Source organism: Melospiza melodia, chromosome 2 (assembly GCF_035770615.1).
Source record: "Melospiza melodia melodia isolate bMelMel2 chromosome 2, bMelMel2.pri, whole genome shotgun sequence".
In the NCBI taxonomy this organism is placed as follows: Eukaryota; Metazoa; Chordata; class Aves; order Passeriformes; family Passerellidae; genus Melospiza; species Melospiza melodia.
In genome coordinates this window covers 20698238-20724157 of record NC_086195.1, presented here as the reverse complement: position 1 = coordinate 20724157, position 25920 = coordinate 20698238, and the positions used below count along the sequence as shown (strand labels likewise).

The 25920-nt window shown below is 39.7% G+C and overlaps 2 protein-coding genes across 4 annotated transcripts in view; both read left to right on the top strand.

The window, feature by feature from the left end:
• WWC3 (WWC family member 3) overlaps positions 1-15039 on the top strand; it is a 98575-nt gene extending 83536 nt beyond the window's left edge. Inside the window, exons 15-23 of the mRNA XM_063147846.1 lie at positions 1506-1698; positions 5347-5514; positions 6144-6295; positions 6972-7131; positions 8266-8430; positions 9544-9636; positions 10630-10857; positions 11591-11718; positions 12547-15039. Of these exons, the coding sequence (XP_063003916.1) occupies positions 1506-1698; positions 5347-5514; positions 6144-6295; positions 6972-7131; positions 8266-8430; positions 9544-9636; positions 10630-10857; positions 11591-11718; positions 12547-12613 (1354 nt within the window). The 3' untranslated portion in view covers positions 12614-15039. The remainder of the gene's footprint in view (positions 1-1505; positions 1699-5346; positions 5515-6143; positions 6296-6971; positions 7132-8265; positions 8431-9543; positions 9637-10629; positions 10858-11590; positions 11719-12546) is intronic.
• A 697-nt stretch (positions 15040-15736) lies between these two features.
• The window catches only part of CLCN4 (chloride voltage-gated channel 4), a 45033-nt gene continuing 34849 nt past the window's right edge, over positions 15737-25920 (top strand). The window contains exons 1-2 of one of the 3 annotated variants that reach the window (XM_063147823.1): positions 15774-15872; positions 18246-18412. Coding sequence is in view for 1 of the 3 variants with exons in the window: in XM_063147816.1 (XP_063003886.1) it covers positions 15780-15783 (4 nt within the window). In the remaining 2 variants the exon portion in view is untranslated. Of the gene's footprint in view, positions 15873-18245; positions 18413-25920 lie in introns of all 3 variants that reach the window. The other 2 variants (XM_063147816.1, XM_063147832.1) reach the window with 2 other exon arrangements.

The window sequence follows — 25920 nt, the reverse complement described above, 5'->3', positions numbered from 1 at the left end:
CTAACTCTGCAAAACTAGAGTGGAAGTTTTTCATGTAGGTTAGTACATTAGTGTTGGATTTCTGCTCTGTTTCAGTGTGAGTGCAAGGGCACATGATAGGGAAAAATGTGAATATTGTGTATTACTCAGCCATAATGCCTTGTCATCAGAAGAGGAAATAAGCATCATCTGAAGAAGGTAGTAAAGTAGAGTCACCAAAGAAAAACGTTAGTCCAGAGGTTTTGTTGGACATTATCATCAAGGCAACCAGGCATCTAAGGGACTCAAAATGCAGTTCTGTTCTTCATCTTTCTCAGCCCTTTGCTGTAATCAAGAAATTGCATTGCTGCAGGGTGAATTGATTAGTCTAGTCAAAAAGTAAGTTTCTATTACCAAAAAGCAGAAGAAGCTTTTATTGAGTTTAAAAAACTCCTCTGTGCAACTGTACATAGATTGAATCAGGTGCTGTGGCAGCTGGGGGGAAGTGTACTACAGCAGCCAGGGAGCAGAGGAGCTGGGTCTCTGCGATTTTACCGGTGAAGAATTTGTTTAAGTGATGCTCCACAGCCCAGTGTGCTGCAGTTACACCATAAGGAGCTCTTCCAGTTGTCCTCTAACCATGTATTTGCCTGCCAGTGTCAGCCCCTCTTTGGTGGTGGCAGAGGAGTTCCTGCAGCCATGTAGTCAACTTGAATGAACGTGAGCTGGAGCAGGTTTTTTAATCCTGAAGGCTTTGTGGGGTTAGTTTTTTTAACCCAGATAAATTTTGTAATCTGGGTCACAACACAGTTGCTTGAAACTGTTTGCTGGCATGAGGAAAGGAATAGGATATTGCAGGGGCTTGGAAAGGCAGTCAGGACAGGGAGAACATGGAAACAATTCTCTAAGTAGCTCTGCTGCTTATGCTGTCAGGTGAAAATGGTTGTTGATCTTGTTTTTGGTTTGGAGTCTTAAATGATATGTTACCACATATTTGAATTTGTCTTTTGAGACTTTAGATAGATGCAGTGACTGCAGATTTCTTTTGCAATCTGGATTTCTTAATTTCTTAAGGAGAGAAATAGGTTGCATAGTGGGTGAAGAAAGAAATGGATCAGTGACGCTGATGGGACAATTCAATTGCCTAAACATAGGCATGTGTTTCCATTTGAAATAGCATGGCACAGCACCTGGCCTCCAGCTGCTGCTGCTCAGAGGAGGCTCTGTGTAGCTCTCCCATTGATCCTCTTATAATTGCTAGCTCCTTTTAGATGCCTTGGATACCTCAGGGCAGCTCAAGTGCCACTTGGTGCCTCTTCTTAAGCACCAAGTTAAAAAAAAGTTTTTGTTAAAAAATACAGCGTTTTGATATCAGCCTTGCAGATCTTCTGTATTAGAATGCAAAATAAGTTCTGGTGATGAGGACATCTCAAGACGGCTTCTTAATGTAGAAGTTGCACTGATGTTTTTGCTTAGCTTGGTTTTGAGAAATGGAAAATGGCTTTCTTTGTCTGAATTGTGCGATTTGTGTATTTTGCTGTTCCCAGTCATGTGAGAGTTTATTTGCCACCGCTTGAGTCGGGCACACCAACCACTTACTGCTCGAGAGCTTTGGAATTCCAAACTCCGTTAATATTTAATGAAGTCTTCCAAATCCCCATGCACTCAAGTGCTTTGAAATTAAAATCACTGCAGCTGTATATCTGTTCAGTTGATCATCAGCAACAAGAAGAACTATTGGTAAGTGTTTCAGTTTCTTAAAAGCCATGTGATATGCAAAACTAAAGTTACGTGAGGAATTATATTTTAAGATTAAAAAGAGAACCTAATTTTTCCATAAGAAGTTCTGATAGAGTTACATGTTAATGTGTTTGTTTGTTCACAGGTGTAAGTGTAGTTCTGTAAATAAAGAGGTGGGATTTTAAAAAAGACTTCATCTGACAGCTTTTAGACTACAGTTTGCTCAAGACTTAGGTTTCTGCATGATGCTATAGTGCCTGTGTGGTGAATCTGTACTATTCAGACAGGTTCCTTCGAAAAAAAACAAGGAATACAGACACCTCGTTATTATATAACATTGGGTGAAGAGGACTGCTATTTCATCAGTCTTAACTTTGTTGCAGGATAATAGTGGCCCTGGAATAGTGTTGTTACTTCAGCCTTTTACTTTAAACTGATTGAGGTATCATGTACTAACTAATGTTAGTTTCATTTAGCTGTTGCCAAATGCAAACATGCATAACTAAATCTGCCTTAGGGTTGATGTCCTGGCTATTTTGAACTGAGTGGGCTTTCTTTGCAGTGGGGGGTTTGAATGGGTTAGTGAAAAAAACTTTTAAGCCTATCAAAGAAGTTAAGAGGTATAGGCATCTCACTGTCATGCTGGGCTGTGGATAAGAGGTGTTTATTTGAGCAAATCTGGTCAAGAATGTGTGTTTGTTAATCCACCTTTAAACCTAAGTAGCATCTCCTATAAACAGGGGTCTTAATGTTGATAGAAATGGACCTGAGGTCTTGTCTGCAGTAGGAAGTTTTGTCTACAATGTAATTAAAGAGAAAGCATCTCAAGAAGAGGCTGGATGTATTGGTGTAAAATGCTTTATACTGGTATATCCTGTTCCTCTGGGCAGCTAAATAGCTATTGAAATGTAAGGTATCTTTCTATTGAAACAAATGCATCTAAGTTTAGGGTATTTTATTCTAACTGCTGTTATTGAGTTGCCAAAAAAATAGGTCTTCAGGGTATCTTGGTGGGGATTTTTTCCTCTTTCATGGTCTTCAATTGGTTATGTCAGAAGTATCTTTGTCAACAGTAATTGGTAATATAGTTTAAGGTAATTTAACAATACTACTCAAAAATAGAGAAACAATGCCAGTTTCTTCAGATAGGTGCACTGAAATATTTAAACATTATGATCATTGTTTTCTTCAGCTGTAATTTGAGAATGAGCATTTTGTCACATTGAGACATCATTTGCTACCTGCTACCTCTTTGAAACTGCTGTGGTGGTGCCTGTCAGCAAGGCCTCTGTCTTTGAAGATGCCTTCCACTGATATTACGATTTTCCCCCATCTATTTAATAATGCATATATTTCTCAAATTCTTAATGGCTGCTTTCTTTTCAATTAGGTTATGCCAGTTTAATATTTTCCTAAGTACAAAAGCCAGAGTGGAGTTTATCCTAATTTATATAAATACTTGTACCTAACAGGAAAAAATAATAAAAAAAAATTCTGGGAAATATTTCCATTATAAAGAAATAAATATGCTACACTTGTGGGGATGGTTTTTCCATTTCCTTGACCTTTTACTCTTATGCTTTCCATGGCTGAAAGATCTTTTTCTGTCTTAAGTTGGCTTATTTCTTCCTTGGTGGCCTTGTCAATGTTGAGATAAGAGAATTGTTATTTTCCATGATTAGCATATATAGTTCATGTTAAAAGATAAAAGCAGTATGAATGCCTTTCTTGCAATCACCCAGCATTGCTGCATCTCTCCCAGTTTCTCATCTTTTACAGCCCTGACCAGTTATTCCCTGTGTCTTAATTTATTTGATTTCTTCTTGAGTGTAACTTTTTTTTTTTTGCATTTTTTGTTTTAATTTTGGAACATCTGTCCCATTTTTAGCATGATTTTAAAATCCTGATTGTTTTCTCATGAAGAGACATGTATGTCAGACATCACAGAGATATTCATAAATACTTTTACTGTTCTGCCATCCAAGTCTTTAACAAATTCATCAGAACAGGCATGTGATACACCTCTAGCAGACCCATCTTGGTTTCTTCATCCTTTTGAGTAAGCTACAAATCTTGAGATGGACATGAATTATTAATTAGTCCTTTCAGTACTGATCATTCTTAATTGAGTTTGGTGGTGATTTTCTACTCCCCAGCATTCAGTCAGTCAGGAATTACTGACTCCCTTTGTAGAGGCAGCTTCTTTGGCAGACTTGCTCAGCTGCCTAATGAATGCAGGGTATAGGCAGTGTCAGGTGTCTCAGAGCTAGCCTGTGCTTCTTACAATATTGCTGGCAGGAAAACAGTTTTACTCTCTACCCCCTAAACTAAACTCAGTGTGTCTTAAACATTTTCCAACTCTGATGCAAATGTGTGAGTATTTGATGCACATTTATATCTTCCATTACGTCAGAGTGAGTAGATAATTAGAAGACATCTATGTTATACAGAAAAATGAAAAGGTATCTCTGTACCCTGGGATATATTGACATTAAATGACTTTCTCAAAAACATGCTGTATCCCCATGTTGCATTATTTTGTTAGGCTATTGTCCTCTGTGCACCTGTTTAAACAGAGCCCCAGGGAACATTTGTGTTGGAAAAACAATGCAATGATTTATTTTTTTATTATTGTTTTCTACTTAACTGTTTCTTTACCTGCTTAAAGTTGAATGCACATTCTGTCTACATTTCCTACTGCCTTTGTTGTTAGAATCATTGTATACAATTACTTGATTTGTGAGAGATGAAAGCCATTTTTACAGGACTTTTCCAGTGATACGAAAGAAGACATTTTTAGCATGTGGATCATAAGCATGAAAACAGCTTATGCTATTGCTGCAGAGATAGCCAGGGAAACAAAAAACAGTACTTAAAGACTGACTAATATGATTGGTTGGTCCAGCTAGTGAACTGATTGAAAAAAACCAAATAAAATAGGCAGAATAATTTGTTCACAGCTGTTTTTCAATTAGGCAAACACCCCTGAGAAATTTCTTACATGAGCTCTCTCTGATGTAGTAGTTTAAACTTTAAAGTTTGAAATACTTTTAGTGAGAAGCCTCCATTAAAACTATTTTTACCTGAATCTGGGAGATACAAGGATGGCTTGGAAAGTAGAAAAATGGTTTTATAGCTCATTTAACTACCTTATGACATAAATAGGCAGAGGAAAAAAATTATTTACACAACGTTTTTATTTCCATTTGAAAGATGCCTCTGAGGGCCAGAGAATGGAAGGGTATCAGAATACAATTATCTCAAAAGCCCCTGAAATTAAAGTAATATTATTAAAGTGATATCAATTTAAGCAAATATAAAAATCAGATACATAGTTGGGAAGGTTTTTAAAATAAAATATTAATAGCTATCAGATGTCAGTTATATCTACATCAGTCATACAAATTTTATTTTTCAACTTAAAAAAAATTATTATCTACTCCCATTCTTCCTAGTAGTAAAGAGGCAAGAAATTCAGAATCTTAAACATCATAACACAACAGAATAAAAGTGTCTCTTTTTAAGAGACTGTAGTATTTGGTGAAGTGGGAGTTTACACTCTAAGTAAAATACCCTTTAAGTGAGAGGGTGTCTATCCTGCAGAGTATATGTATCTTATTGAGGTCAATGCTTTTTGTTTTTTTACAGGGCATTGCTCAGATAAACCTGACTGATGCAGAGAGTTCTGGTGAGATGCAGCTTCACTGGTACCCTGTTCAGATCTTCGCTGGTTCAGAGCCCCAGAGAGCAAAGACCAAAAACCAGTGTGAAGACAGTATTCCTCAGTCTTCTGGAAATGTAACTACAGTTAAAACAGTATGGCTCTAAAAAAGTGATTTGTTTACTTTGTTTGACCAGCAGGGTGGCTATGATCTTACCTTGGGTGCAGGTTTTTGAGTTATCACAGGAACTAATAACTTAATTTAACTCTTGGTGCAAGATCTAGATTTTAGAAGACTAATTGAAAACCAGATCATGTCTGGGCAGATGCTTGAAATAGTACCCTGTATGCATGTTTCCAGTCCAGCTAAAACACATGAAAAATTTCTGCCACTGCACTGGAAGAGGTTGTCAAGAAAGGTTGTGCAATTTTCATTCTTGAAGATGTTTTCAGCCCTGACTGGGCTCTGGACAGCCTGACTATGATGCCTTGCTTGCTTTGGCCAGCACATCAGACTGGGTGACCTCCAGAGGTCTCTTCTGACCTAACTTGTGGGTGATGCTCCACAGTCAAGTAAAGTCTGCCCAGTTTCTGTGACAAATTGAACACCACATACTTTTGATCATTAAGATTCAAGATGGATTTGTTTGGTTGTGGTTTGGTTTTTCGTTTTGTTTTTTAAGGAACATATGATGGCTTTGTTTTTATTTTTTCTTTGAATAATACACATTAAATGCATTGGTTTGTTCAAACAGATTTAATTAAAGTCTAATTTACCTTTCAGGATGCAGTGACAGCCCTGTTAGCTAGGACCACTGCCCAGCTGGAAGCAGTTGAGAGAGAGCTGGCAGAAGAGAGAGTGAAATTGGAGTACACAGAGGAGGAAATCTTGGAGATGGAAAGAAAAGAAGATCAGGCAGAAGCCATATCAGAAAGGTAAAAATGGTTTAAATACCTCATCAAACAGATAATAACTAATATTTCCTCAAAGATATTTTCCTTATGGGTATAATCTGAAATAAAGCAGGAAAACAGTAGGTTTTTTTTCTGAGATTTGCTTCCTGTTAGTGCTACAAGTATAACATTCTATTATGTCATGATCTGCAAACAGGAGGAAACCTTGCTTGAATAGGTTGAATTTAGGGAATTTGGGGAGTGGGGAAACTTTATATCAAACATGAACTTTGCTAGGGAGGCAACTGTAATGAGTTTATAACAGCCCTGTATTAAGAAAAAGTAAATAAAATTTAGTGGTGACACGAGACATTGTTAGGGTTAGGGTTGCAATTTCATTCCTAGTGATACTCCTGGTTTGTTACATGACTTTTCTTGTTCTTTTTGTTATTGCTTTCTTAGTACTGTTACAAAGACCAGAACACATGCCTTAAGAAAATTAGGGAAGGTGAATTTTTTTCTATGAAATGCATTTGCTTATTTGCATTTGCAGAAATGCAAGTGTGCTCTGTTCTCCTGTTGAAAATACTGTATTTTTATTGGAGAAATAATACTCTAAAATTATAAACTGGCTTAGATAGTGTTAGAGATAAATGTAATGCATAATTGCATGGAGTTTTTTAACACCTGCAAAATTATTGTGATGTTCTGACTTTAGGAGCTGGCAAGCAGAGTCTGTTGACAGTGGATGCAGCAATTGTACCCAGACTAGTCCTCCTTATCCAGAGCCATTCTGTGGGGACCCATTAGCTGGACACATGTTTGCAGCTCCAGCAGGCCAGTACGGCTCTGGAAAAATGCAGCCTCCGCCACTGAAGGTAAGGAGAGAAGACACTGCAGCATGAAAACTGCCACCCTGCCTGGCACAGTGAGCTACTGCTGTGCCTGGAGCTGGAGTCTGAGTTGGGCAGGAGGGAAAGGAGTCAGCAATGGCATTGGCAACTCCATATGAGTGCTGACTTTGTGACATCTGTATGGCTGTTAAGTTGGTAGAAGTTCACTCTTTAGGGCTGGGATTTGTTTACTTACTACTTACTTCTTAACAGAATTTAGTTCTTATATCAAAAGGCAAACTGTTTTTACTATGGCCTTTATCTAATCTATAAATTGGCACTGGTATCAATTTCCGCATTTACCTGAAATTTTAACAGAAAAGATCATGATCAAATTCCAGTGCTCTTACTTCTAAGAATTTTTAAAGAAATTGTAAAGAAAGAAATTTTAGGACTTGTATTACTATTTCAGTTTTACAATAACATGGAATAATTGTGCTGAAACTGATGTACTTAAGATCTTTTGTAGTCAAGATAGAGACACTGAAAATAATCCTTCACAAGTTGAAATCAGCAGACTTCCATTGAAGTGGAGGAACATAAGCTGTTTGTGTTGCCTTTAGCAAGGATCACACCTCTTATGGAGGAGTGACTTTTCTGAAACTTTGAAAGCTTTGCTAGAGTAGCCTATGTTTTCTATCTTTCTGAATATTTTAGTGTTCTTGTATAATTGTGTGAACAGTCTTTCAGTTCCTTTTTTCTTCCTTGTTTTCATTTAAGCTCCTGTAGTTTTAAAGCGGTTGCTTCAGAGTCACTGTGCTTACTGAAAGGTGACTCAGTTTTCTTCTGTTGAGGCTGGAGATCAGGTGGTAGTTTGGGTAATGCCCAATTGCCAATCCTGAATGCAGTCCTTGTGCTCTGCAGCTATGATATAACTGCATCTCTTAATTGTTACTGCTCCAGCAAAGGCTTCTGAAAGGTAATCTCACAATTTTGGATGACCCAGTTTAAAAACTTTTACAAAAGTGAGGTGATACATCCTCTCAGTGCTCATTAAAATTTGAATCTAGCTAGCAGGGCAAATAGTTTACTTTTGGTATTGTTGAAATGTCTGATTGTCTTTGCTAGGAGAGAGAAAATAAGGAAGAAATAAAAAAATGTCCTTTGTTGAAATTTTAGGTGGATAAGGAAACTAACACTGAGGATCTGTTTCCTGAAGAAGTTGCTATTCTTCCAAAAGAGAGAAGCAGCCGCAGGCCCCGGGGTTCTGCTTTTGTTCGCAGCAGCACAATTGTTCGCTCCCAGACCTTTTCGCCTGGAGCACGGAGTCAATATGTTTGCAGAGTGAGTAAAGCTTGAGAAGGAGGAGGGGGAAGGGGTCTCCACACACAAGTATATTTTACATTTTTGATAATTTCGCTATAAGGTTTCATTGCATTTATAAGAAACATCTATTAATTTTTAATACTAATGAATAATCTTTAATTGAACTTAACAATGCAGTCGGAAGAGCTTCCCTGACTCTTCTTAATAGTTTTTGCCTGGATGGATTTAATTTGAAATTTAAGAATGTATGATAAATTAGGTATTGAGCTCTTTTCCTTGGCTACCTTAGATGTTAGGTGTGGGTGGTTGATTTTACAGTGCTATCTAATGAGGTGTGTAAGCAGTTAGCTTAGAAGCCGTGTTTAATTTTCACATACATAAAAGTTTGAAAAAAGGTACTGAATGCTTAGTCTTAGGGCCATTGCATAAATATTCATATGGCTCTAATTGCTGTCATGAATGTCAGTCATAAGGTGCCTGTTACTGTGGGACATAGGATTCCTGGGTGCACTGGTGCAAGTAATTGTGGACCAGCACAGCAGTTTGCAAGGTCACATTTATTGTTTGCTGCATTCAGTGGCAGAAGACTTCTAAGCAGTTGGCTCATGGTGTTGCAGATCAATACATGGGTATTGGCTTTGCAATATTATCATAGCTTTGATTGTACTCTTTCATAAGCTTCTGAGAGCTTGAGTTTGAAAATTCAGGAAATTATTTTTAAATTCTGTGCTCACTTAACCTGCACTTACTTAAAAACAGATGCGAGGAGAAAGTGAGAGACTGTATTGTTTTTACCCATGACAGTACATGTTTTAGGATAAAATACTGCTTTTGAGTCCTCCCTCCCTCTTTTTTTAGGTTAGATTGTCTGGGATATTTAGTAGAATAGAAACTTATCTGTAAAACATTGACAGTTTGTAAATTTTCTTGAATTATTGTAACTACCATATCAGCATTATTATATATAAATGTTTATAAATAACTGAAAAAATGGTTGCTTAAAAGAAGATAGTTTCAGTGTACTTTAAAAAAGAAATCTCAAAGGCAAAGAAACCCCCCAAAAAAACCCTAAATTTCTTAATGAAGATGATCTTGCAAGCAACCTTTATTTTCCATGTCTTTTCTAATCAGCTGTATCGCAGTGACAGTGACAGTTCAACCCTGCCAAGGAAGTCCCCTTTTGTCCGGAACACCTTGGAGAGGCGGACTCTGCGGTACAAGCAGGTATGCCCAGGAAAATGACCTTCTGCTTTCATGAAGTTGCTACAACAATGGTACTTCTATACTTGAGAGGTTTAGATGTCTACAGGTACATTCCAATCCTTTTAGGAAGTGTGAAAAACTTCTGCAATGTAATTGGGGCAGGGTGCATGTTTTGGATTTGTTTTGGACTTTCTAAGCTAAAAGGTAGACATAAAAAAGTTAAAGTTGTGATCAATTTTGAAGAAGGAAAAAAAGCATGGCAGAGAGAAGTCAGTTTAATGGGTACTGAATTTATATTGATTTAGATGTAAAGTTTCTTTCAAAATTTTTCAAATCTAGTTTATGATGCAGGGTGCAGGTTCAGACATGTGTGTGTTTGAATTAAGACATGCATCTCCCCTCCCATACAGCCTAACAAATAATAGTATTTGAGAGCCAAGTATTCAGGAATGAATAGGTTAAGCCACCCCTCCTACTGTCAAGTGGGCAGAGAAGGAGAGATGAGGCATTAATGTGTATATAAACGACATAAAATATAGTCTGGTCAGCAGAAGTTAATACCTTGCTGGTGTAGGCAGGTAGACAGCCATGCCTCCCATTTTGATTCAGAATGTATCTTAAAACCAATATTGAATGAAGCTCTTTAAGAAGAGTCTTGCTCAGAGTGGTATTTTTCTGATGTCATCGAGTTTTTCCTATTGCATCTATTTTATTATCATCATTTTAGTCCATAAACTTCATTAGGTAAATATTTGTAAGTAGAAAGGAAACTGTAAAAGGAAGTAGTAGAAAATATTAATTGAAAAATTTAGCTGTAGGGATTTTCTTCACCATATATTCTCTAGCCTTTTCTGGGGGATGTAAATAATCTCCAAAAGTTCATGTGGGAAAGACTTAGTTGTGTGAAGTAAGTACAGCAATTATATGTATGGTCTATAGAGCTAAAAACAGACCAGTAAACCATGTTGACAGTAATGTATTGTGCATTTTGTTTGAATCCTAATAACTCAACAGTCCTGCAGATCATCTTTGGCTGAACTTATGGCAAGGACATCCTTAGACCTGGAGCTGGATCTCCAGGCATCCAGAACTCGACAGAGACAGCTGAATGAGGAGATCTGTGTTCTAAGGGAGTTGAGACAGCGCCTGGAAGACGCCCAGCTCCGAGGGCAGACAGATTTACCCCACTGGGTCCTTCGGGATGAGAGATTCCGAAACTTGCTGAAAGAAGCAGAAAGGCAGGTATGGTAATAGGACACAAGCACTCAGCTTGCTCAGAAACTTCTTGTTTCAAAATGTCTTCATTTTGATAAGATGTCTAAAGAGCTGTTTGTGCAGAATCTCAAACAGTGAATGTTTCTTTTATATTCTTGAAGTTAGCACAATAAAAATTATTACCAAACTGTGTATTTATTTGAGGACAGTTTTTGGAGAATGGCATTGTATGCCAGTGGCATGTCTTGTTTTGGATTTTTGTTTATTTCTTGTTCATTTGTTTTTGTTTAGGTATTTGTTATTAGAACTTTAATAATTATATTTCTTCTGATATTTAAAAGAAATTTTGCTGTTTTGTTACTTATTCTTTTACAAGTATTTGGAATGTTCCCTATGTAATTTTTTTTCCTGTTCTTGGAGAAAGGAGTTGTAGAAAAAGGTAGCAAAACTGCTCAACAGACAAAATTGACATTGGATTATCAGAGACAAAAACTGATGCCAAATTTATAGTAAAATCTTGTTTGACAGATCTGTGTGCAGTAAATTTTCTTAATTTATTACATGTCTTTCTGAAGAGCATTAATGAATGAAACAACTCACTCTTTAGCATTTATAGTTCTTAGAAGATCAGCTATTTCAGACAGTGTACTAGTGTGGTTTCACTGTGGTGGGTGGGGAAAGAATCCATTCTTTTACTGTGAATATTCTTATGTTTTATTTATTCACATGGCCTTTTTAAGCATTATGTTCTTGTTTTCAGACCAGACAGACCAAATTTGAACATCACCAAGAGCAAGCAGCTGAAAAGATGCTAAAGAAAGCATCAAAAGAAATATACCAGCTGCGTGGGCAAAATCAGAAAGAACCTATTCAGGTGCAGACTTTTAGGTAAGTGGTAATGCATACTGAAATGGCATAGCAACAGTTCATTAGTCTGGTTAAAGCTTTCTGAAACATTTAGCTTAAATTTTATGTCTTTTGATTTTAATCAGAAGTAATTAACCAGTAATTTGAAACTGTATCTAGATTTGGACATGAGTTCTTTCTGAATGCTTTGTTCTGCAAAGAGCCAAAGCCACGGTAAAATTGCAGTGAAACAATTCTAGTACACATGACATAAAAAAAAAAAAAAGCTTCAAATATAAACATAGCTCAGGGGATTCTTCCAACTTAGCCTAGTTGCTGTGAAGTCCAGTTCTTCAATAGAAGCCTGTGGACAGGCTTGTATTGAAGAAGCCTGTCTGTTTAATGCAATACGTACAAATTGTTAGTAACACACTCTTCCTAAAAATTACTCAGTAATACTGGAATTTTCTTTCAATAAGCCTGTTCTTTGGACTCTGGAAAAAGAGTTGTCATCTTTTTTCCCCCTTCTTTGTTGTAGACATTATTTGCAAAACATAGAAGGGTGAACTTTGCATTGCAGAACTTGTCCCATTAAACCTTTTTACGGTGAACTATGACTGAAGTTCAGTGAGTTGTATAAAGTTTCCACCCAGGTTTTTAAAAATAGTAATTGTCTTCAATGGAATGTTGCCAGAAGTATCTAGTGAGGTTGAGTAGTTTTTGGAAGTTTGTTGTACTCAAATAAAAGGCCAGTTCATAAATAACAAATACTAACCATTAACCAGAGTAAAGAAACCATGTTCTTGTGGGGAGAAGGGGGAATGTAGGCATAATTTTATTTACTTCTATTTTCTCTTGTTTTGATCACAGAGAGAAGATAGCTTTTTTTACAAGACCAAGGATTAACATACCTCCTCTGCCAGCTGATGATGTATGACATGTTGCATTGTAAACATGAAGTATTTATCGCTTTTATTTTAATGAAGTTCTTAGATTAGACAAGTTTCTTTAAAAAAAATGTGCAAAAGCTAATATACACGTTTTGTAAAAAATAAAAAAAGTTAAAAAAATTAAACATAAACAAAAACATATATATAAATATATATACATATATATTTTATAATAGCGACTGCAACAAGGCTTGGTTTTTCCTTGTTGTGAAACTGACATCTCTGAAGACAACTTATTTTATAAAAGATTGACTATCCTGTTAAGAGCGTGTACAGTTTTTATGCTGTTTTATTTGACTTAAAGGCTGGAAGACAGAAACAAAGTGAGTTCAGGCAAATTCACTGTAGTGTAATTTATTTATAGTGCCTTTTTTCCTTGAAGGAAAATACCTACTTTAAGATGTATTTTAAGACTGAAATTTTGTTCCTCAGTATTTGTCATACAGTAGAATGGAACCATTGAGCTGGTTTTGTTTCTGATACCTGAAATGAAAATACTATGTTCTAAAATTGTCACTTTTTCAGCTTTATTATCTGTAGCTTATTATGTACATTGTATTCTTTAGCACTGTCTGTGTTATAGCAAAATATTATCACCTGCAATGTGTTTAACACTAATTAGAAGTGATGCTAAACGTTGCAGAATTCATTTGCATGTTCTTACTGTGCACTAATAGATTGTTTTCATTTCTGTTGTGTCTAAAGTATCTTTATATTTTTAACTAGATCCTCAGTTTAAACGGGGGAAGGAAAAGGGTGACAGGTCTTTGTTTTGCTGTTTAATGAAAAGGGAATTTAAGGAGCAGTTTGAGCTAGCTGTGTGGAAAGCCTGCTAATGGACTATTACAGTAATTTCTACAGTTCTACAGATTCTCATCTGATTCAGGAAAGCACATATGTTCTGATTTCAGAAAGCAGCTGCTTTAAGTAAGGGTGTTTAAACACATGTTCATCCTAAAGGATGTGCTTTGTGGTTACCGCAAGCAAGTTCTGTTGAACAGTGACACTTTCCAGGAGGAAGGTGTATAATTCTGGAAGGTACAGCTCACTTGGTTGCTAGTTGGACCAGCTAAAATCTTGTAAGAAATAATTTTATTTGTAACCATCCATTTTAATGAAAGACTGTCACCCTAAATTCCCGAGAATGCCAGTTTTGTGTCCTTGCATCCTGCAAGTATGTAAAAATACTTCTTTACTAAGCTACTATAATAGAGTTTCTCATATTTTCCTAATTCTACATTACCTGCAAAGAGAGGTGCCCAACACAAGACTGACTTTGCAAATTACTGGAATATCCCCAAAGGAAGATCATATTGTCTCTTAATTAAGTTCAAATTGGTTCCAGAGTTTTCTATGTCAGGAAATCAGAACAAGGGCCAAAAAACAAACAAACCTATCAGAATATTTTCAAATATTCTGTAAGTAAGTTTTCTTTGTGAATTTCAGTAACTTAGACTCTGTTACCTTGTCAAAGTCAGGAAAACCTGGAAGAGAAATTGAATTACTTTTACTTATCCACACTGAGGCAAAAAGTAATGGGGAAAAAAGATTGTAAGCATAAATGTTAATAAACACAAATATTTAAGGTAGTATTTCCTGTTTCCTAATATGGCCTATAGTCATTACAGGCATCAAGTGTTACAATCATATAGCAATTTATATGAAATTGAAGTATATTTAGCATTTATCGTGCTATTCATCCTGAAGCCTGTTTTGCCTGTAAGTTTTGGTGGATGATATTGGGTTCCTTGGGCACAACTAGACTTATTCAGAAACTATGCAGATAAAAACCAAATCATGTGAGAAATTTGTAGTGTTTGGGTAAAAGTCTAGGGCCAGCAAGCTTTTCAGTGCTCATTACTTTAAAAGACCAGTTAGTCAGAATTTTGTTTCTTATTTCCAGGGGAGGCTGTCACACAGTAGTGTCTATCCAAAGTTACCATGCAGTGACACCAGAAGTGCTTGCTGTGTATTAAGAACAGACAACACCATGTTCCTGTGAGGCTGGTCAGGTACTGGAAGGGGTTGTGCAGAGAGGTGGAGCACTCTGTCCATAGGGTGGATGAGGACTTAACTGGATATAGCCCAGAGCATCCTTGTCACATTAGGCCTGCTTTGAGCAGGGAGTGGGGGAGGGACCTGCTTTCCACCCTAGATTGTAACCAAGGGCAGTGTCCAGTGGTCTCTCTGTCAGGGGGTTTTTAAATTGTGACTGCGTGAGATGTTGTCGGTGTATCTCGTGGGTCTGTGATTCTGACTGCTATAATGAGTTCTGTCTTGATGTGGTAATGAGTTATCATATTCAGTATTCATCTCTCTTGTTTTTGTCACAGTTCTGTATGATTGTGTCATTTTTGTATTATTTGAAAGTATTTCTTCTATAAAATAAAATAATTTGGCATAAACAGAAAAAGGGTTTTCTTGTATGTCAAAGATATTTCTTGAATCTTTTATATTTGCCACATTTCTGATGATTTAATGAAAAAAAAAATTGAATTTTGAATAACACTGTAATTTAGGTTAATGTAATGAGTTTTCAAATAAAGGTAAGAGAAAATCTGGGAAACTGAAGATCTAGAGGGGTTACTAAAGACCTGAAAGAGATACAGAATGTAAGGAAGGGCATATATATTCTTCCATGTGCTTATCACTCATGATAAGTTGACAGCTGTATCAGAAGTTCATAGTTGAATATTCCCAGAATTCGTGGGTAGCTCCACTTAAAACACATTGAATTGCCTTTTTTCATAACAAACATTTGCACTTTCTAAATTAGTAAGGAAAGCAAGTTGACATTATTAGTTCTTAATTAATATGACTAATGACTTATGACTAATTCCAAGGTGGAAACCACTCAGAAGAATACTGGCTGACTTTTCTTTTTAGGCTGACGCTTACTGCTGCTTTCACAAAGGAAACATTAAATCTGCGTAATTACAGAAGGGACATTTCTCAGTTTCCCTTTGCAACCTTAAGCTGCAGGAGCACAGGCAAAATCATAGCAAGGACATGTGACTCCTGTCTCTGCAGTGTTTGCAAGGCATCAGGGGTATGACAGAGTTTAGGTTATTTTTAAACAGTGTGCCAGAAATAGGCATTGGAGCAGCGACCGTCCCCGTCCCGCTGCCGCCGGGAGCAGCAGCAGAGGCTGTCATGGGTACGTCGGGTTGGGCTCTCTCTTGTAAGCATGGAATCTTCTTTGTAGTTCTTGCTGCAGTTCTTTTAAGCACTTTGCAGGACTTAAAGGTAAGTGCAGTATAAAAAGAATATTTTTTAATGAGTTAGATGAGCTGCGTCTTCTGCTTTTCGGAGAAGAGGGCCCATCACAGCTTGTTTTGGCTCCAACTTCCTTTATGACTATAATGTTGTACATCTCTGAGAGGAAGAAGCATTTGCAGAGAGACTTGAGAAACTGCAGGCTAACAAAAGCAAGAATAGCCTTGTCTAAAACATCATGCGAAGAATGTATTTTTTTCTCTAAGATCACTTGATTGAGTAGCATTGGAAGAAAATACCAAGGAGTAAAGTTGATTTGGTTTTGGAATCTGTAAATGTCAGTTAAATCATTTGCTTGCCCTTGGAAAATCTCAATATTCTTGGATTTTGGAGCTTCTTAGGAGATGGTTCTGGTTCCTTATAATTTCTGAAAATCTCTAATATTTGAGCATAGATATCTATTGTATTTTCAATAGAGAATCAGGTATTCTGTCCCTTTAGTTTGTCTGCAGTTTGACCATCCAACTAAAAATGTAGTTGCAGTAGGAGATTTAATGAGGTGAGCTGGTAATAGACAAGATCAAACCAGGAAATTAATTTAGGAAAGTCTGTCCAGGAAAAAAATGTAGGATTGAGACCCTAATGCTCTCTTTTTAAGCACACAAAATTACTATTCTTTGTCTAGGGCAAAGTGTTTGTGTTCAAGTGTGGGTCTTTGGCATGGAAGTTGCCAGGTGTAGATATTTCACCAAGTAAATGCTACTTCCTGCTTCCTGTTTTCCATATTTTCCTCTCATAAACTGATTGAAGGAAATTACAGTTGTATTATCAAGCAAATAAATCAAGTGCTCAGTGTTTAGCTTCTTTCACAAATTCAATTGACCTATTAAGACTAATTTTAATGGACACAAAGAATAGATGCTGGCAGGAAGCTGGCACTTGTGTAACTTTTCCACATTGCACTGACATGGTTATGAAGGCCTGGGGCTGTTACTGATCTATGAGTGCTAGAGGATTATGATCTGCAGTGCTGTGTATGAAGGGCAGAATCAAACCTCTTCTCTAAAGGCACGATTCTTCCTCCAGAAAGGTGTGGGAACTTCAGGTGAAACAAGTTAAGTGTTCAAATTTCTCAGTAAAATCCAGTGTGCGGCTTTGCATGGGGAGTTCCTATCAGAAATACCTGGCACATCCATAAATTACTGCTCAATCACACTGGGACATAAAGGTGTTCCAGAACTGAATTCCTTTGACTTCGAAGAGAGTGCAAGTCACTTATGTGCCTTCAGTCACCTGTGGGTATTTTCATGGGTGCTTGTGCAAGACCTCCTTCTACTCAGCTGTTGTATCTGCTTGGAAATACAAGGCCCCTGCCTGGTTACCTGTAGGGGTAAAACCAGTCTGCACAATTTTCAGATATGGAAAGGTGAGCAGTAAGGGGAATGTCCTGAAATAGAACACGCTGCACATGGGCAAACATGCACAGGGTTTTCAGAAAGAACAGTTACAACCTCTGCCTTGCAGAATACAGCCCTAGTGGCTTGTGCAAAATCTGTGCAGTCAGAAATTTGGGAGTTCTTACCTTCTTGTAGAAATCAAATAAATTAATGAGTATGATAAAATTCTTAAACACTCCCCTTGCCCCTCAAAAAACACAAAACACCCCAAAACCAACAACAACAACCAAAAAACCCCAAAAAGAAAAACCCCAAGATTACAGTTGAAATGCTATACACAGCCAAAATGTGAAAGGCTAATTGCCTTTTCAAAAAAGTATTTTGGGAAGTTCTAGGTTTTCAATATTTGGGAAAGCTTAAGCAGATGTTTTGGAAAGGAAAACGTAGCCTGGCATATAGCAGAGGATCTTTCAAGCGGTGACAGTTGCATGGAAGAAAAGGCAGGGATGGATGGATGGATGGATGGATGGATGGATGGATGGATGGATGGATGGATGGATGGATGGATGGATGGATGGATGGATGGATGGATGGATGGATGGATGGATGGATGGATGATGGGAAGTATTAAGTGACGGTAACAAGGCTGAAACCTTTGAGGGAGGCTTTCAAAGCATGAATTTGACACAGAAGATGGAGGGAAGTCAGTTTGGCACTTGAAATGCAGTGCCAGAAAAACACAAGGGATGGTGAAATTGCAGTTTGTCTCATTTCCAAGCTGCTGTGAGTACGTATTTCACAGAGCAGCCACCTGGCCTGCCGAGTCACCAGGAACACTTGCTGGCATGCACACAGCACACTTCCTATGCTTTTACCTCGTGAAAAACCCGAATGTCGTGCTGTTGCATAAAGAAGGCACAGAAGGGCTGATTAGCCGAGGTGAGGGAGTGTTGCAGCGCGAGGAGCAGGCGGGCAGGGTAAAGAGGCTTGCGGTTTAATCCCGCAGGATTGCAGCTGCTGCGTGTGCCCGATCCCATATCCTATAGACGGAGGATGCAGTCACATGATGGTTACTGCTTCCTCCCCATGACATCACTGCTGCTGCAGCCATACCGCCCCGGCAAGGATGCTATTAAAGGCATTGCGATTGGCCTAAATGATGTTGCATTGCAGGTAAGCAGCATAATTCTTCGGAAAAAAAATAATTTGCCAGTTGCTTTTGTGCCGCAGTCGTAGAGCCCCAGCTCCGTCGGGCAGTTTCTGCTGGAAAATGAAGCGGCACATTTCCTCTGCGAGCAGAGGGTTTGCAGGTGCAGAGGCTGCCTGCTGGCTCTGTGCTGATCTCCCGGCTGGCATCTCCCGTGGAAATGCTGCCAGATGGAGCTTTATAGCTAAAGGAGGCCCTTTGTTCCCTGTGCTTTCCGATGGCTCCTTCGGGTGTCTGCGGAATTCTGCATTTACGTGAGCAGCCATCACCATTCAGTCGTGCAAAGAGAGCAGCAATAGTGTTTTGCTTGCATCCCCTGCCTTTTTTCCCCTGGATGCTTAAAGGAAGTTGCTGTTGTGTCTAAGCTTATAAAGGAATGAGGATTAACTTGCTTGAGGGGTTAAGAGGTGTATGTGGGAAAAGAGGCTTTTCCTTTATTGTTAATTTTTGCTGATGCGGTTTCGAAGCACCTAGTCTGACAGGTTTCCTGCATAATTTGCTGTGGTAAAAGGTCAGTTTTTCCTTGTCCTATATAAATGTGAAAAATCCTTTTCCATAAAGAATGTAGGAGACAACAAGCGGATTTTTTGCTCCTTTGCAAAATGCTGATCACCAAAAGGCTGAAAAATCACAGGCAAATTGTGCTTTTGGACTTAATATTTGTGGAAGCAAAGTCCAGATGTGGATGTTTAATTATTCTCCTGGAGTGGATGTTTAATTATGTGCTCTGTACAAATACATGAATATATATCTGTAAAGGAAAAAAAAATGGTGACTCCCCTGTGGGGCTTTTTTCTGTATAGCTTTTAAAAATATATTTTAGTAGTTTAAAATTTTTAATTTTTTAAAAGCTTTATTCTAATGCAAATGTTACAGTGTGAGAAACTAAATTAATTTTGAGCTAATACTGGTCAGAAAAGAAAATTATGTATTTTTTAAACAATTGTGATAGATAATTCTGTGCCGTGCCAGGGAACCGAGGATGACTAAGCTGCAGCTTCATCAGGCAGAGAGTCAGGTGACTTTTTACTCCTGGTCTACAGGATTTTTTTTTTTATTCTTCCAAATCCTGTTCTTTGTTCAAAGAATTTGTTCCCACTATTGGAAAAATGTGAAAATTTGGCATGTCTAGAATCTCTGTGTGCTCACCCATACATTGAGGGGGGATATTTTGGATCTCCTGTTCTGAAGTAGATTGTACATCCTAGGGAGGGATGAATGCACTTGTGTCAGGATCAGAAAATAAGGTGTGGTGGGAGGGATAAGTAGATAATGAGTTATTGAAATACAAAAATACAATGGTTGTTCCAAACTGAAAAGAAAAATAAATTTCAATTTTATTTTTCTCCAAAAGAACCTCTCCTGTCTTTTCAAGACTGAGCCTCTAAAGTGATAGAAATACAAACCTGTATCACCATGAGGTGATAGGGGTGGGGGGGAAATTGCATCCTGTCAGTGGCAGTGCTGGGTTTCTTCTCCTTGGTTCCCTCTGGAGTCAGGGCTGGCTCAGTTCTCTCCAGCACTGGCTGTGAGCCCAGCTGTGCCCTGGCCCACCAGCATCACTGGGACTGGGCTCTTTGCCCACGCAAGGAGCACAGCAGGGCTGCCATGCAGGGTTCTACAGGTGTGAGGGGTTCCCCCCTCCTCTGGATCCTGTGCAAGTGCCCTGTGGAAATGTGTGCTAGGCAGGAATTCTCCTGCTCTCTCAGCTGGAGTCAAACATCCTCTGTGCAGGAAGAAGGGCACCAGCCTGATGTGTGTGCTGCAGGCCCTGGAAATTAAGGATTTTAGTGCCCTAAGAGTTACTTAGCATAAAAGGGGTCCCAGGGGTCATCCCCAGCTGGAAGGGGCTGTCCCTGGCAGCACTGGGATGCCATGCCAGGGCTCCAGCACATGGCTGCAAGAGTGCTCAGCCCCTGTGCCCACAGGGGCCTCTCTTACACACCTTGTACCTTTTCAATGGCAGTGGCTGGAAGCTTTTAAACCAGAGGGACCAGAGGAGGAGGAGGAGATGGAGAGTGTTGACCCTGGGTTAAAGAACTTGCTATCTGCCTGAACAGAACAGTCTCCTTTGGAGAGCTGTAACCTCCTGGGGCTGGGAACTACTCCATCATGAAGCTGCTGTTGGCTGATCTGGAGGGCAAAGTGAGCAGGACTGTGACTGTAGCCAGGTGCTAGAGCAGGGGAAAAGGGGATGCTCCCAGCCCCAGGCTCCTCCACAGTCCAGAGGCATCTTGCTTGTGTTGGAGGTTGGTGTTGTGTCATGTTCAGCCTCTCTCAGGCCTGAACAGCTCCTGGCTCAGCATGGTGCTCAACCCTCAGACGGGGTGTGGTGCCAGAGGTCCCAGTCCTTTCCCTGGTTGCTTTTGCCACCACGCTGCAGCTTTCAGGGTACCCAACAGGGGTGTGGGGGTCTGTGTGTGTGTTAATTTTTCCTCTTTGTGAGAAATTGTAGGGAAAGTGTCTTAATTCATTTTTGAGTGTGCATACATACACACCAGGTGTTGGTGTTTTTCAGCTTACTTCATCTCTAACCTGGCAGAACTAAAAATTCACACATGATTATTAATGTCAAAAGAGAGACTCTGGCAGGGTAACATGAGGCTGCTGTTCCTAAAACACTTTTAACATTTTGCTCTTAAGCATCGCCCCAAGGAAAGGGTCTCTCCATCTTGCAGAAGCTTCCTCTCAGGGGATGCAATAACTTGTCTGGAGCTGTGCAGCCCACTGGCATCAAAGGCAGCAGTGAAAGCCAGTGCCCTGTGAGCAGGCAAACATCACCCTCCTGTATGAAAATGACTCATAGGCTCTGCCCAAATAATGAGAATGACATGCTAGAACAGATGAATGGCTTTCCCAATGTGGCTTTATCAGTTTTACTTCAAGCTGAAGGCTCAAAAAGGTTTTCAGTGGGAGATGCATTGAATGCCATTGAACATCCCATTTCAGTAACAAACTGTTTAGGAGTAACTGTGTACCAGGGCACCTCCCTCCTGACAGTGCAACTCTGCTCTCTCTGAACACATTCACTTTTTCTTTTTGCAGTTCCAAACCTGGTTTTTCCCCTTAATCTTAAAATTGTCTGAATGAAGAGGCAAAGAGAAGCACTGGTGCTGCAAAGCTCAGCTGTGTCTGACATGAGGAGGAAAACTCTGTAGCACCCCTGACTCTTCAGAGGCGGATTAGAGCTCTGAGGCAGTAAAAACCATGGGCTCAGAAGGGAAATTTCCCTTTTTTGTGAAGAAGCGGACTTGAGGAAAACCAAGAGTAGAAACCATACATGCTCCTGTACTGTTAGGGCTGGTTTCCAGGGTGTCCTGTCTCCTGAAATGTAGTTTCTTTCCCAGAAGTTGAAGGCTTCTGGTGTTTTACCTAATCAAATCTTGTTTTCTTCAAGAAGTAAGGGGGTGTGGGGTTGATTCAGTTCATGAGGCTCATCTGCCCAAGCTTCTGGGCTGTTAGCAGAGGAGCATCCTTTAATAGAGATGTTTCAGCTCAGTTTCAAAACTGCAGATGAATATTCCAGAGGCAGTGATGCTTCCCTCCTGCTTTTTCCACAGCCGCAACATCTGCACTAACAAGTAAATTTATTGGAGGGACCTTTAAGACTCACTGGAAACAGAGATGTGAGTTTAACATTTTATTATATGGAGCCAGTTTTGGCAAAAATTCCATTTGGAGCTTGCAGGGAAAGAGCTGGGATTTTTTCCCCCCTTTTCTGACATAACTGAGCAGCTGAACTAATTTTGCTCAGACTTTCCAAGAAAACTTGAAGGGGGAGCAGGCACATGGTATTTCATACCAAAAGAAATTGTTTTCTAAAGGGAGAGTCATCGTGGGAAGGAGCAGGCTGTGATGGAAGGCTGGGCAGGTGGCTGGATATCAGCTCCCATCCATGCCACCCTGAGCCTCCCTTTGCCTGTGCTCCTGCTCTGTTCCCTGGGTCACCCCATGAGTACATGTCACCACATGTACTGAAGGCTGTGGTTTGGTCAGAGGAGTGCCTCAATTTTCTGCCATTTATCCCAAATGTTCCCTCCTGCCTTTCCCTTCTCTCCAAGGCCCTCTCCCCTGTGCTCTGACGCCCTGTGTTTTCTGAGCTCTGCTGTGGCTTTGTAATTTTTTCCATGGAGGTTATTCAGGGTAAATCTGCACATCAAAGATGTGAGTGTATTTAACTTGACCACACTATCATAGCTGGAAACTCCATAATATGTGGTGGTGGGGCCATACAATCAAACACTGCAATATTTTACTGTAGTGTTTCTGCTACTGCAGCCTGCCTGTGCTAGTGTGGTGAGAAACTGAGGGTTTGCAGAGCTATTTACTTGTATTTGGAGGCTGTGCAATTAGTCTTTGAATTGTAGGAAAGGTATTTGCCAATTTAAAAATCTTGTCTTTCCTTTGTATTTTCTCAATTTATAGGGATTTTTCCCCCCATATTATGTTTCAAAAAAAGGGCTGTAAGTGGGTTCAGTATTTTTTGCTTTTTCCAGGAGTCTGAACTCGATTACTCTGGTTCAAGGCCATTTTAACACCTTTTTAGAAACTTCATCATTAAGACAGAAAGTCAATAACTTGTTTGGCTTGTTCTGTCTGAAGCTTCTAAATTGCATAATTTTAAATTGCCTGTAAATATTTTTCAGCCTATAGAAAATCATCCATTTAACTTGCTGGGGATTCAGCCTGCTTGCTTTTGCTGAAGAATTTTTCCTTGTAAAATCACCACCCAACAGCATATTACTTCTTGTTGAGAAGAATGTTTAATAGCTGTTTACCTGTCTCCTCTATCACACATTGCCATTTCTAAATCATCTTCTACATGGCAGGTGGTGGAAGGGGAATTACATCCACACCACCTTGGCCTTTCTTGGTCTCTTCCAGGCTAAGCAGACCTCAGTCTCTGACCCCTCTATAAAAGACATAATCATCTCCCTGTACTTTTCATGCATGTCTTTCATGGTGACCCTGTTAATAACCTTGCTTGCTGCTTCCTCAGCTGCCAGACCCATTTTCTCTGGCCAGGTAGTGCTGGAGACCTTTGGTGTAACTGTGCTCAGCTCTAGGAACTTCCTCCCTCAGCCTTACCCTCTTGGGGCTCCTTCTGAGCCCTTCCAGCCTGAGCATTCCCTGGTTCTGTGATTCAGCTTACTCTGCTGGCAGCACTGGCCTGTTTGCCTGGATTCAGGCCCTGTGGGACCCTGAATTCAGGGTCTGAATTCCTTGGGAGTGGGGATGGATGGATGCTGGCCGAGCACCCAGCTCTCAGGAGGAGGTGCCTTTGCCTGACAGATCCCTTGAGCAGAGAAAGGCCAAGAGGCTGGGGCACCACTCTTGGTTCTTGCAGCAGTCAATACAAGTGTTAGGGGCACAGAGGGGCAAACCACCTGCCTGTGCAAAGGGATTGCCAGTGTGAGGATTGCCAATAAAATTGCATTGTTCATTACTGACTACTACAGAAAATAAACCCCAGGGGTTTTCACAGCCCCCACACTCCTTCCTTTCTGCAGTAACTGCTGTCATGTCATGCCACATGAACACAGCTCATCTGACCAGCAATTCAGGTGAGTGGTGGGCTCAGCTCTGATGGAGTCATGATTGGAAAGCTTTGTGTCTGGAGTGGGATCTCCTCTGTTTTATCACAGTGGACGTGTTGGTACTAGAGCATAGAGAAGCCCTGAGGCACACCATGATCTCCTTGGGTGTGTTGGCTAACACATGATACATTGTTAGAGATGGAACAGGTGATGCTGTGGACACCCTGAAAAAGGCACTCCAAATGTGAATTGAGAAACTTGCAATTGGCATTTAGGCTTTTGCTTTCTTCTCCCAGCCTCTTGCAAGGTTCACTTATGCATCCTGCCCTGTGTCACATAGCAACCCCCCACTTCAAGGAAAACAGCAAAGCATGTAGGTGAATGTTTGTCTGCTAGAAACATTTGAAGTGTTGAAGTAATTCAGTAACTGTGATCTGTTGAAAGTAACTTGAAACTTGTTGGAATTGCATTAAAAATCACACTGCCTGCCTCAGTGCAACGTATCCAATTAAAACAGAAAACAGGATGAGGAGAACATAGCATGGAACTAGCATGTCTAGGAGCAGTAGGTCAGGGCCAAGAGTTTTCCTTTGATGAGTGTTCAGCTCGTTGTTTTCCATCAGGATACTTTTCAGCCTCTTTGAACCATGGGATGTTTTGGTCTGTGCTTGCCATGTCAGATACATTTCATGTCTGATCAGTCAGTCAGCATACTACCTGGAATGTCAGTTCCCTGATCGAGCTCTTTTCACTGTGGCTTTACATTTGCATGTGCCGTAACAGTGCTCTAAAGCTGAGTTTTGTCAGCATTTTCACTGTAAATGTGATTTATCACTCTTCTCTAAAACTTAGCTCCAAACTGATCCAAGTCAAGTGACGAGTTTACTCACTGTGAGGCTTGCAGAAAAAATGTGACCCTAAATACAGTAATACTACTGCCTTTTGGTAGTAAGTGAGTGGTAAAAAGTGAGTGAATGTAATGAGATTTTGTGTTTATGTAGTACCAGCTGTGCTTGTTGGTCTGTTCTGGTCCAGCAGCTCCCTGTGTTTGCACCCTGGCTTTTCTAATATGTTTGCATGAATCTCTGCTTTCCTCATGTGTTCAAAAATGATCTGGTTTCCCACAGTCATAAAGCTTCACAGGCTGATATTTGGACCCTTACTTCCAGCTTGCTTTCATTCAGCTCCCCTGATATTTGTAGGGTAACTAATTCATTCTGGCTTCAGAACACTGTGCACCAAACATGGCTGTCTGGGAGATTGGGGACTGACCATCAGATTGACCTGGGCCAAGATTTCTGGAAGATGTCTAAGGTTATGTGGCAGCCAGGAAGGCTCTATCAGGAGGCACAATTGTCAGTCCAGCACTGTGGCCTTTTTTGATTTGTGACTCAGTCCCTGCCAGGACTGCTACATCTATAGGATCACAGTAGTCTGGCATGGGTCTAAATCCAGGGAAATTTGCTAAACAGAACCCTGTGAGTTCCAGAGATAGGTGATTCAGTCAGGTTTCTTTGTTATCTAGTTCAGTTTCTAGAAAGAACATGTTTGCAATTATTAAAGCAGACTATTGACACATGTGTTCAGTTGTAGATATTGTAAGCTAGTTAGTAAAAATGAGTGCTCACTGTTAAGGGTCTCCATTGTAGGGAATAAAATGGCTGATGGAATTCAAAGTGGATAAAAGGGGAAATGTCCCTAAGAGATTACAGAATGATGGGCTCCAAACTGGCCACTGTCTCTCAAGGAGTCACAGGAGACTGCTTAGTGTTGGATGTCTGCCTTAGGAAAAACTGATAAAGTGCCAGAAATTATTGGGAAAAGACTAGGCAGGAAACAGCCCTTGCACAAATTATGTTGCATCAGCATCTGCAGATGTAGTGGAAAGGACAGCAAGGATGTCTAAGTCATGGAACAGCAAAGGGACAAAATGGAGA